General features: G+C 38.6%; 1 protein-coding gene across 6 annotated transcripts in view; it reads left to right on the top strand.

The window, feature by feature from the left end:
• The window catches only part of LOC124010048 (suppression of tumorigenicity 18 protein-like), a 67061-nt gene that overhangs the window by 30726 nt on the left and 23237 nt on the right, over positions 1 to 13098 (top strand). For all 6 annotated transcript variants that reach the window (XM_046322376.1, XM_046322378.1, XM_046322375.1 and 3 more), the window contains 2 exons: positions 9843 to 9961; positions 12594 to 12645. In XM_046322376.1, coding sequence (XP_046178332.1) covers positions 9843 to 9961; positions 12594 to 12645 — 171 coding nt within the window. The remainder of the gene's footprint in view (positions 1 to 9842; positions 9962 to 12593; positions 12646 to 13098) is intronic.

Here is a 13098-nt window from a genome sequence, read left to right as displayed (position 1 = left end):
TAAATTCATTAAAAATCCTACAATGTGCTTTTCTGGATTTTTTTTCTCTCATTTTGCCTGTCATAGTTGAAGTGTACCTGATGAAAATTACAGGCCCCTCTCATATTTTTAAGTGGGAGAACTTGCACAATTGGTGGCTGACTAAATACTTTTTTGCCCCACTGTACATACTGTAAATACATAGCTACGTATGTGGCAGGTAGCGTAGCGGTTCGAGCGTTGGGCCAGTACCAAAATGTCTCTAGTCCGAATCCCAGAGCTGACAGGGTGGAATAAATCAGCCCTTGAGCAAGGCACTTAACCGTATTTGCTCCAGGGTCGGTATTGTTAATGGCTGACCCTGGCCATGACCCCAATCTCCGAGGGTGTCTCAGAGGGAGTTGCAAAAAACACATTTAAATTTCACACGTGTATAATGCGCTCTTGCAATATAAGCATCCCCAAAATTATTATTACGTAGATACATACACAGATCTATCGTAACATACATACATACATACATACATACATACATACATACATACATACATACATACATACATACATACATACATACATACATACATACATACATACATACATACATACATACATACATACATACATACATACATACATACATACATACATACACTAACTTATAAATGTATAAATATAATCACGTGTTCTAAATATATAAAGCCATCATGAACTGTCAATACCAAACATCATACTGAATATCTACCATTTTCCAAGCCTTTTTAGGGGCAATCTGTTCATTATTTTGGTATAGATTTTTGAGGGGGATTCCATCTTTTATGTGATTTAAAATGACCTTCAGAGTTCTTACCTTGAGGGTCACCATGTGGTGTATTTACACCGAAAATAATTCAGCCCATTGTAGCCTGCTAGCTAATGAGATTGGTCGTTAAGTGAATGACACAAAGGCTACAAAAAGAGCTTAGTGGCTCCGTTGAATATTACAGTGTCCTCGCACACACACACAAACACACACACACACACACACACACACACTCAAACACACACACACACAAACACAAACCTCGCGGCAGTGACACACTGGACTAGCCTGGCTACCCACCCCACCTCGATTTCCTTCTACACCATCACCTCTATGAAAGGCAAAACAAAGGCTAACAGGGGCATGGTAAGTCAGGCTAACAATTCTGCCCTGTCGGAAATGTTAATGTCTCTGTGTCTCCGTGTCTACGTATGAGAGTGCGAGTGAGTGAGTGAGTGAGTGAGTGAGTGAGTGAGTGAGTGAGTGAGTGAGTGAGTGAGTGAGTGAGTGAGTGAGTGAGTGAGTGAGTGAGTGTATCTGTGCCTGTTTAGTGAATGCAGAGCTTTCAGTCTCAGAGTAAATAGTGCTCTCGACAGATAAATAGATTCATGAAAGGTTAGCGCAGTGCCTAAGGAGACTGTCACTTCCAGACATGTTGGCTAATGTGACAGAGGACAAGACCCAGCTGTTTCCTCTTGCTTGCTTCCTAACTGTAACTTTACTCGCTAGCAACCCTCTCTATATTCTTTTCCCCCTGAACTTACGTCCGATGTCTTCTTTATGGAAGTACTGTAGTTTTGTCTTTTTCCAGCTCTACTTACAGCTCTATTCAGAAAATATTATCAATGCATGTTTTTTAAGTTACTTTTTACTACAAGTTGTGCCTTAGCTTCTATTTTCCATCACAGGATGGTAGTTTCATATTGACATCTCTCTGGTTCGTGCATTCAATTCGTGTCCATAATAGTTTTTTTTCTGACTTAAATTCATTTCTGGCTTAGACATTTTGTTATTGCGCGTGACAATTCAATATATAGACGTTTTTTTGTATGTATAACCATACTCCTGAATTTGACATTTAGACCTGTCACTGCCTTGTACTTGTCCTTTGCTTGCAGGTACTCTCAACTGGTTTAAGCTGGTTGTTTTACATATAAGTATATTATGTATCCTACATCATTTATATTGTATCAAAATATCATGCACGACCGGCAGACTGCAGCGTGGGTTAAAGTCCATATTTTTTATTAAACCCTAGAGTTAATTCAAATTTACATTTTATTGATGCATATAATTATAATCACAGACCATCTGCTGATCTGGCAAGCTCGGTTCAAACTCACAAAACAGTCCTGCTAACCTTTAAGTACAAAATACTATAGTCAGGGTTTAACTCGGCTATCCCAGAAGAGTGTGTGTGTTAGAGGAGATTGTATAGATTTTGCATAATACTTAATTCAGATCCTCTAGGGCTGCTCTTGCCATGTGTGTTAAATATATCACGGTCACTTCGATAACCACCATGATATTAAGCATGATCAATGTTAGCAACAGCCTGGCTAAGAGTACACATTACTAACTTTTTGACACATGTAGGACTACAACCTACATTGCCATGGTTTCAGGCATTTAACTGCACAGAGGTTTGTATTATTTCACTCTTTTTCCTGGTTTGGAATAATGTTCATAACATGGTCAATGAAAACTATTTTATTTACTTTCCCCATTTAGAATAAGTAAATTACAACACTTTTAGAACCATTTCCTTGCCTTTTTTCAACAAAATAAGAAATTCACCATCAGGCATCTCTATAAGGCATAAAATACTTATGTACAACTCATTCCAAACAAAGCTTACGCAGACTGAGAATTCATATGCCAGAGGTAAATCCCAGTTAACACAGATTTATACTGGCATGAGTTAAAGGACTACAGTTTGTAATCCAGGTGGCCAGGGGATTTTGCCACACAGTGAAATCACTTAAAACTCCCCCAACGTCCTGAGCCATGGAGCTCAGAGAGCTGGGAGATTTTTCAGAATTTATGACAGCACAGCTGAACTCTTTCTGTGTGCGTGTGCACACTCGTGTGCAAGCGCCTGTCCACCTGTGTGTGTGTGTGTGTGTTTATTTGGATAATTTACTTCCTTTTATATACTCAATTAGTATGATTGGGAGCCAGATAACGACATGAGACCTTGACAGATTGGTATTATCCTCCTTTGACAGGGCGAGTGGATAGTATTGGGAATTCAGCGTCCCATCTGCATAAGCAGAAATAAATGTTTGTAGCTGAAAGTAAAGGATAATGGCCTCTATTTTAACAGCCGTTGACTCCACCTCTTAATTAGTAAAGTGACCAAGTGGTTATTGGATACATTTCCCCTTTTCCCAGTTTGCTCTCTATGAGCTCCATGTACTGTAAATGTTTGGATGTGTGTGGCTGTGGAGGATGAGAAGACGGGAATAGTTTGTGTGTTTGCATGTGCGTGCACGTGTTTGCGTGCACGTGCACACTTAAAGTGTGTGTGTTTGGAGGACAGGACAGAGGAGCAGAGATGGAGTGGAGTTGTTTAATGACAGGAACAGCTGACTTGTTTAGAGAGCAGTGAAAGGTAATTAACCCTGGGAAAACTACAGCTGCCATGCGAGCTGTTCACTTCAGTGCAATCTGATTAGGAATCAATGCTTCAGCGCTGCCTAGCTCCTTTCAGACACACTGTGTGTGTGTACTGTGTGTGTTTTTTCTAGGTAAACTTTTCCCACCCGGAGGCCTCTGGGCATGGGAGACCTGCCTTTTGTGGCACGGGATTAGCTCGAACGGTTACTACGTTTCTCCAAATTGCCGACCACCTGGTAGCATTCAGGCAACCCTCCTCCTGCATGAAAAGGGTCTCCTTGGAAAGAAACAATGGCCAGGATTACTCTGTAGTGATGACAGACACCCGGGCTGGAACTTCTTTTCTCCCAAACACCTGTCAATGAATTAGTCCTTGTTAGTGTTTTGAAAAACTTATGTTCAATAACGATTTGAAAGATGCAAACTAACGTAGCAGTACAGTATTCACACCCCTTGACTTTTTTCCCATAACTTCAAAGTGAACTCTGTTTTTAAAAACAAGTATTCAACCACCTTGTTGTAGCTAGCCTAAATAAGTTTAGGTGTAAACATGTGCTTAACAAGTCACATAAGTTATAATGACTAGCTCATCTCTGTACCCCACAATTATCTGTAAGGTCCCTCAGTTGAGCAGTCAATTTCAAACACAGATTCATCCACAAAGACCAGGGAGGTTTTCCAAAGCCTCGTGAAGAAGGGCACCGATTGGTAGATGGGTACAAATTAAAAAGCAGACATTTAATATCCCTTTGAGCATGGTGAGGTTATTAATTACACCTTAGATGGTGTATCAATACACTCAGTTATTACAAACCTACAGGCGTCGTTCCTAACTCAGTTGCTGGAGAGGAAGGAAACTGCTCAGGGATTTCACCATGAGGCCAATGGTGACTTTAAAACAGTTACAGAGTTTAAGGGCTGTGATAGGAGAAAACTGAGGATGGACCAACCTTGTAGTTACTCCACAATACTAACCTAAATTACAGAGTGAAAAGAAGGAAGCCTGATCAGAAGAAAGAATATTCTGGGACGGCAGGTAGCCTAGTGGTTAGAGCATTGGGCCAGTAACCAAAAGGTTGCTGGATTGAATCCCCGAGCTGACAAGGTAAAAATCTGTCGTTCTTTATTTAAAACAAGGCAAGTCAGTTAAGAACAAATTCTTATTTTTGGCCTAGGAACAGTTGGTTAACCTTGTCAATTTGTACCTTGTCAGCTCGGGGATTTGAACTTGCAGCCTTTTGATTACTAGTCCAACGCTCTAACCACAAGGCTATCCTGCCGCCCCATTGTAAATAATAATTTGTTCTTAACTGACTTGCCTAGTTAAATAAAGGTTAAATTTTAAAATAAATACATTCCAAAGCATGCATCCTGCTTGCAATAAGGCACTAAAGTAAAACTGCAAAAAATGTGGCAAATAAATTTACTTTATGTCCTGAGTACAAAGCTTTATGTTTGGGGCAACACATTTTCAAGCATTGTGGTGGCTGCATCATGTTATGGGTATGCCTGTCATCGGCAAGGACTAGAATTTTTTATTTTATTTTAAAAAACGGAATAGAGCTAAGCACAGGCAAAATCCTAGAGGAAAACCTGGTTCAGTCTTGGGAGACAAATTTACCTTTCAGCAAAACTATAACCTAAAACATAAGGCCAAATGTCTTACCAAGACGACATTGAATGCTCATGAGTTGCCTCGTTACAGTTTTGACTTAAATCAGCTTGAAACTCTGACAGAGCTTGAAGAATTTAAAACAAAATAAAATGCAAATATTGTACAATCCTGGTGTTCAAAGACTCTTACAGACTTAACAAGAAAGACTCACATCTGTAATCGCTGTCAAAGGTGATTCTAACATGTTTTGACTCAGGGGTGTGAATACTTATGTAAATGCAATATTTCTGTGTTTCATTTTCAATAAATTAGCAAACATTTCAGTTAACATGTTTTCACTTTTTCATTATGGGGTATTGTTTGAATCTGGATGAGAGAGAAACAAATGTAATCAATTTTGAATTCAGGAGGTAACGCAACAAAATGTGTAATAGGTTAAGGGGTATGAATACTTTCTGAAGGCACTGTAGGTGTTAATTGATTGTGTAGAAGCTGCAATCCTGTGATACAAGTTTAATTTCCTTTGGGTTATTATTAGTCTTGGTAGTTATAGATAGCATGGTAGGAAACCATTCCATAAAACAAAGCAATATGCTGTTTTTTAATATTCAACATTTCTGTTCTGATTGAGATTGATATTTGATAATTAATTGCAATTCATCTAAAAAGCCATCTTTCATAGAATAATATTACTATAAAAGTGCCCCAAATTTAGTGAAAAAAAATATCTCTGATGGCTGAACAAGAAGAACCAATCTGGACTTTGTGCCACTGTGACTGTGTGGACCTGGTCCAGATTAACTCAATTTAGAAGGGAAGGCTTTGGGATGACTTTGGAAAGCGATTACACAATTTTTAAATCACCTCAGCGCAGGTGTCACCGTCTGACTCTTTTATGGGGTGCTTTGCTAACTGGCTCCAATAACAAGTTTCCCCTGTAGTTATGCCATCATAACAAATCATTGAAGCGATAGTGGCTGGCCAGCCAGGCTCCTAATTGTCTGTTAAGAATTCTGTGGAGCATCGTTCTCTTTATTGAAGCTTCTCAGTCTTGGGGAAGTGATAAGACAGAAGCCAGTTTGTAGAGCCCCGTATAAAAGTACTCATTTGGCATGAGACAAACACTTTGCTTGGCGGACAGGATGGCTGCATTGGAGATGGTTATGTCTGAAATCACAGTTGTTTCTGGAAGTCCGGAAGCGCCCCTCTATGAGGATTTTGGTGTGTAAAAAGTGCCCACTGATCAGAAGATATTCTGTTTCCCTTTTACTGTATTTATGTGAATGGATTGGTGTTCTACACTTTGGCGATTGTTCATACGTTTTCTCTCCTTCTCACTCTGTCTTTGAACTTATATTATCAGTACAGAAATAGCGTGGAATTGGGCAAGTCCGGTATGGTTACCTCCATACCTTACCTGGCTTAGCTTGTGTTAGTCTCTTTAGCCTATTTGCTGTCACTGTCCACAGTTGGTTCTACTGTATTTAGCACCATTCCATCATCTTCTCATGTTACTGAATATTCAATCTTTCATTGGAAGAGGTATACTGTGACATTTTTGATGGGATGAGTTTGGAGTGTTACAAAGAGCAAACTACTCTGTATGACACTTTAAACTTGTATAACCCTTAAGACTATGTTCAGTACAATTGGAGCTCACAGAGGTGTTGCTTGAGAGGTCAAACTATTAGTTCAATCATATCTATTAATTCTGCATCATAAGAATGACACCAATAACTGAAAATCTTTGGACCCATTTGTTTATATTTAAGGAATAATAAATATATTACTTTTATAGGAACATTACCCTATTATTATTTTCAAGAGTTTATAAAATGCACTTGTATAAAAAAAGAATCACCATCATTTTAAGCGCCGGCTTTGATATGAATTGGAAAATCAGAGCCCCCCTTCCTCGCTTTCACCCTCCCCTTCCTAAAACGTTTCTTAGCTATTATTCTAATGTCCAGCTGCTAGCTTTTTACACAGAGGGCATCTGATGGCTGCTTGGTCGCAGCACCGCAAATGAAAATAATTATTTCAAAAACTTGTTTATCAAAATAGTCTCTTACACTATGAATGAATTAGCATTTCAATGAAAGGTGGTGAAATCAGTTGTGTTCCTTATCATCATATACCATCTCATTTTGGCCCACCACTGACATGGAATCGCTGTCTGCACACAAGCAACCAGCGTTATTGTAAAGCACACTTTTTTTCTTTTTTTTTACACTACATATTGCTGATTCTAAGCACGATTTACATATAAAAATATGATCAGTTTACCGTATAGACTTAGACATTCATTACAAGGAAATATGAAAGTAAATTGTACTATCTATCGTTTGCTGTTTGCACTTTATTATGCAGAAACAGAAAACACTTAGCATGTCAAATGAATCTGGAAATTATTCCCGGGGTAAACTATAAACACAGAAGTTACCCCGCACATTTACCCTCCTTTTTTCTCCTTCCTCTAGATCAGAGTGTAATTGCCAGTAATCAGGTCTGTTTGCTGCTGATAAAACCTCTCTGAATGCGAGGAACCCTCTTTGTGTGATGACTCAATTATGCCAGAAGTGGCTCATCAAACCTGGCCCATCAGCTGCTTTAATAAATAAGGAGGAAAACTTGCTGCGGGCGCATTATAATTCCATTCATTCCATAATTAAATTCATTCCAGTTTTAACCCTTCATTCGTATAGTCTGCCTCTGGAAGAGGAAACAAAAACAAGGGAGGAGGGGAGGGGAGGGAGCGGGTACCGAACAGACAGTGACCTTGCATAGAGCATCTACCCATCCCCATAATTCAAAATGATACTGCTGAAGAAAGGTTAAGAGAAAAGGCTCAATGAGAAGAGAATGGATGGTATCAGTTCAGATAGAGCCCTTCTGTCTACATGCATTGTTTCCACACAGCTTTAGACAGTAATTATGTTAAAAGTGTAATCTAATCATAGCAGTTGGTTGGGGGAGTATGCGGGAGCTGACATTTTAAAACCTTATTTGGTGTTATTCTCATTTGCCTAGCTATCATCTTACATCTGCCCCAATCTAAAGGAAATGTAAGCAAAGTCATTCATGTTTATGGTCTTCGCACTTTTACTTACCCAACTGTAAGGTTTTATTGTTTTCTAAATTAAGTACCACTAGTACCATTGACTCGGTTTTACTTTATCACTATAGTGTCTGTTAATTACACAAGGGTGTCCCAAGTGCAGGGATAAGCTGGGAACAAGTGGACATTTGAATGACAAGGTTAATTATGATTATTATTATACTAATGAATATCACTATTAGTTGGAGCAGTAGCTTTACAGTAGTTGGGTGGGTAAAAATTGTAACAGCACCACTTGTATTGACGGTGACATACAAGTACCGTTTGGCTTAGGAATCAGCAACAGTATTAGTTGTCATAGTTGCACAGATGTAGGATCTTAATTTGACCAGTTTCTCACAGCAGGAAAATAATCCTGCAGCAACAGGAAATGTGATTTTTTGTGTGGATTATAATTAATGGACATTTTTGTAGGGGTTGGTCCATTTTTTGTTAGGGCAAATCAAGTCTTTAGAAGCCTTTTTAAATCGTGAATACACTACACTCCTACACCTGTAGTAGTAGTTGTTTTTAACTGTAGAATGTAGCTTCAGTATCAGCAATATACAAAACTGCATGACCTTGTCAATGGCTAAACTTTTTGAAGTTGATTTCCAATAACACAAATAACCTCATACTTGTATATTTAGCCACTTGTAGTTTGTATGGCTATGAGGAACAATAATTATGAACAATAATATGCTTGATTGCATTTATATTTTGTATTGGAGCAGGGAAAACCACAGTTGGATCCAAAGTAACAGACCCAATGTATAAGCAGTCCCCATTCAACCCCTCTCCAAACGGTGTGTGAGGCCATGGTTATTCATGACTGTTGGACTGGGAAGCCCTCTCCTCTCCCAGTCTCAGTCCGTCACAGCCCATTCTCTCCTATCCTCTGTGGTGGGAAAGGTAGCAGATGGAATAGGGTGGGGAATGGGCTGGTCCCAAGGACAGCATGCAAAGCAGCCAGATTAGCACATAGAGAATCACATAGAAACCCTGCACATCAGGCATTAGGCAACTCTGCTCAGTATCCCCAGAGAAATCTGCCCCATACATGAGCAAATAGTCCTCAGAGAGCAAGACGTTATTTGTCTATTTGTGTTGGGGGGCAGGAAAATGATTCAGCAGATGACAAACCCTCCGGCCTTCCTTAAATAGTAGTGAGTCTCTTTTTTCTTTTTCTTATGCTAATGATTCCGAGTCCCCCCCTTTTGGTTTGCAGAGGGGAAATGCTCTGAGTGCTGTAATTAAGATGTTTTTTTCTTTTTCCTTTTTTTTCCAAAGCTAACAGAAATAAATAATTCCTGTAATAAGATCTGTGAAGTGAAGAGGCTTAATGTACTCATTGTGTTTGTCCTTGTTTTCCCTCTTGGATGTTTTGTGTTAATGAGACTGTGAGCAATTTGATCTCTGTCAAGCAATCAATTTGCATCTTGGTCCTTATTCAACCATGTGAGGTATTATCTTGTTTCCTGCCCGTCACTATCTCTGACTGACTGCACGTTCACCAACAATGTCTATCACCACCAGCACCGTTAGCATTGAGAACAATATTATCAATATGATTAATTAGTTAACCAACCTACAGTATACTACAATTTAGATTGAAAACTTGGAAATTGAGAATCAGTAAAAAGTTTGTTTCTTTCCACTCCACCTTTGATTTGTAGGCCTATAACTATTTTTATTAAAGGTATATTTATTTTGTTAATTTTTTGTTACAGAGAATGAATTTCATGCTCACATCCTGAAAAAAGTCAAGAATTGTACACAAATCGACCAAGGTGGACTGCGTGGACCTTGCAGCACGTCGTATATATTTCCAAAAAAACTGCAAATAAAGGTAGGCTTAATGTAATTTGATGATATATTTTCCAGTGATGGGTTTGGATACTATACTTTTGGATGAAAGAGCATGGAGCTAGTTGATGCCCTCTACAATAAGGGGGGGGGTATCTTTTACCAATTCACTTTATCTGTGAATGGATATAGTCATGTATTTGTATGGCTAATGGAAGTGGTAGCCATGATGTTCTGGATAAGCAGCATGTTTAGCAGTGTCGTGTCAATGCTCTTTTGACCCCCGCAAAATATGTGACACAGATATTGTTTTACATATGCAGTATGTTGAGTCTGCTGCTTTATTTTTATACCACAGCACTTGTATTGTAGCCTACTGTACGTTGAATGTGACCGTGCCTCCCAGGCTGCCCAAATCTGATCTTTTTTTCACTAATTGGTCTTTTAACCAATTAGATCAGCTATGAAAAAGACTTGATGTGATTGGTCAAATGACCAATTAGTGGGGGGAAAAATCAGAATTGGCCTGCCCGTGTAATCGTAGCCACAGTGTTCTACTTTTGAAAGCTGTTCCTAAGTCCAAAATGGCTGGCTGAAACCATGACAATGTCCAGACAGCCTTGGATAAAATAGTATGACCATAATGTCAACCATAAAGAAATGGGAAAACATTTTGTACCAATGACCACCAAAGATCTATCATGTGTATGTGTTATAGTTTTGTGCATTGTCAGGAATATATAACACAAACAAATCCCCACCTGAGAGTGTAGTAAATATTTAATACAAACAAAGCCTTATTTGAATAGCATGTACTGTATCTACAGTATTTGTTCTGCCTGTGTAAATATATTCATTGAACATCATGTGTTCTCTCCATGTCTACTTCTCTTACTCGGAAACGTCCATAGGAGATTTCCACGTTGCTCCATTACTTCTGATTCATCCTCTGCAGAATTAGGTACAGCTTTGAGTTTGTGAAGGACCAACAATAGCTTTTGTCGAATGGGTGTCAAAAGCACATGCTCTATACCCTCTCAGAACCTCTGTGCTGCTCACAAAGCAGAACATATAATACCTGAACACAAAAAGTTTGAGCTGTTTCTCCATCTCCCCTCAGATGACAATCAATCACATTTATTTATATTTCCCTTCTTACATCAGCTGATGTCACAAAGTGCTGTACAGAAACCAAGCCTAAAACCCCAAACAGCAAGCAATGCAGATGTAGAAGCACGGTGGCTAGGAAAAACTCCCTAGAAAGACTAGATACAGGCCTTTGAAGGAATACAGTATGTAATTGAACGTTCTAACTAACATATTGAGCGCAGTTGAAAAATCATGAACTAACAAAATATCAGTCAAGTGTATACTCCTCAGGGTCAAAACCAAGTTCATCAGGTATCTTACGAAGATAGAAGCATTATTATATTCAATATAGTATTTTCAATATATTCAAATAAGTATTTTCAAAATACATGATATTCTGGCTTTACTTGTAAGATAGAGGCATTTAAATGGTTCGTGTACAGAGCATTAATAAGGCATTAAATCAGAGGTTATGTTATGAAATATTTAAAAAGTGTTTAAAACAAGTAGATTTGCATAATGTGAGTGTTGCCTCTCAGTAACACAGAAGTGCCTAATGTGAAAATATTAGTCAATCTGTGAAATTACACTATCTGAATTTGAAATTGAAATTAATTTTATATTATAGTAGACATTGTAACACATACACTATCTATACAAATCTTGTTTAATAAAAAAATATATACAAAATGAGTGAGTATCTCTTGTCTGTTTGTTTGTCTGTTCATACGATGATGGAAAAACTGTAATGAACTAATGAGGTAAATGAGTTTTTACAGAATGTAATCTTTAGTGTTTGGGTAGTTGTTTGTCTCAATAGGGCCCTAGTAATCAAAAGTAATGAACCTATTATGAGCAGGTCCTCCGAGGGCCCGGCGTGGCATTGAAGAGTGTGGCACATAAAAGGTTTATTAAAGTAAATTAAGGTCCATCACTGCCACACCTGCTCCCCCATTATAAATGTATGACAGGTCAGTGCCTTCAATCACAACAGCAAACCAGAGAGAGAAGTCATGTTTCCCATTACCAGGAAAAGTAACAGCGTATCTATCCTGTGACTCACAAATTTCACTGGCCTGTGACCACTATACACTGCCATCAGCCCAGAATAATTACCTTTAATAGCTTTTATTTGGGATCCACATGAGATGGTGACGAGGGAGAGTGGATGGATTTGAACAACTATTTTGGTCAGACACTGCTGTCTGTCTGTACCACCATCTGCACTTTAATGTCATTATTTTGCATTATGACGTTTTTTCCACCTCAAAGTTTATTTTGTTTTATTAACTTCACCTTCGGTTGGTGTTTTGCTTTTACATGTGTTTTCATGACTACACCCATGAAATGCCGCAGATAATCAACGCGTAAATATATAAATGTTCCCGGGAAATATAGGGTAATGTTGATAGGAAGGTTCAAAGTTACTTCAAATAAACTTCAAGAACCCTCAAATTGGATGGATACAGCATCTGCTAAGCAAATGTTAACATCATTATTCCAGTCCCAGTTGTCAACAGAATCTGTATTTTGTTAGAAATGAGTGTTACATGCTAAAGAATACATTGTGTGTTCTTTATCAACAGATGGATTCAGAAGGAGAGGAAAACACACTCCAAACATGCAACGGTGGTAAAGGTCAGCAGCGTTGACAACTCTTACCATGTTCAAGCAAGCACATCAATAGCCGTAACTAAGCACTTCAGCAATTCACGCACATTCCACTTATACATCTATGGGGTCTAGGGAGGAATCAGTTCAACAATCCAACTTTACAACTGTCAGTTTTACAAATTATCTTACCAATTTGAAGAGCACTGCATTGCCATTATTTTATTCAGATGGGGAATTACTTCATCAAATTGGAACTGTGGCTCAAATTCGTTAAGGAGTGAATATATATAGTGTGATTGAAAACCCCTAGACAGGGGGATGCCATTATGCTAGTGTTCCAAGCCTCTAAGGTCTGGCTGGTGGCACCAGAGCCATTACTATGTCTGGGAAATTCATGGAAGCTTTATTATGGGGTTGTGCTTCATGGGAATACGGTGGACTTGAATGAGAATGAGATTTGCATCTGTGGTGCATGGC

The sequence above is a fragment of the Oncorhynchus gorbuscha genome, linkage group LG22 (assembly GCF_021184085.1).
Source record: "Oncorhynchus gorbuscha isolate QuinsamMale2020 ecotype Even-year linkage group LG22, OgorEven_v1.0, whole genome shotgun sequence".
NCBI classification, from domain to species: Eukaryota; Metazoa; Chordata; class Actinopteri; order Salmoniformes; family Salmonidae; genus Oncorhynchus; species Oncorhynchus gorbuscha.
Note: the sequence above shows the minus strand (reverse complement) of the source record. Positions and strands in the feature narration are given on the sequence as shown.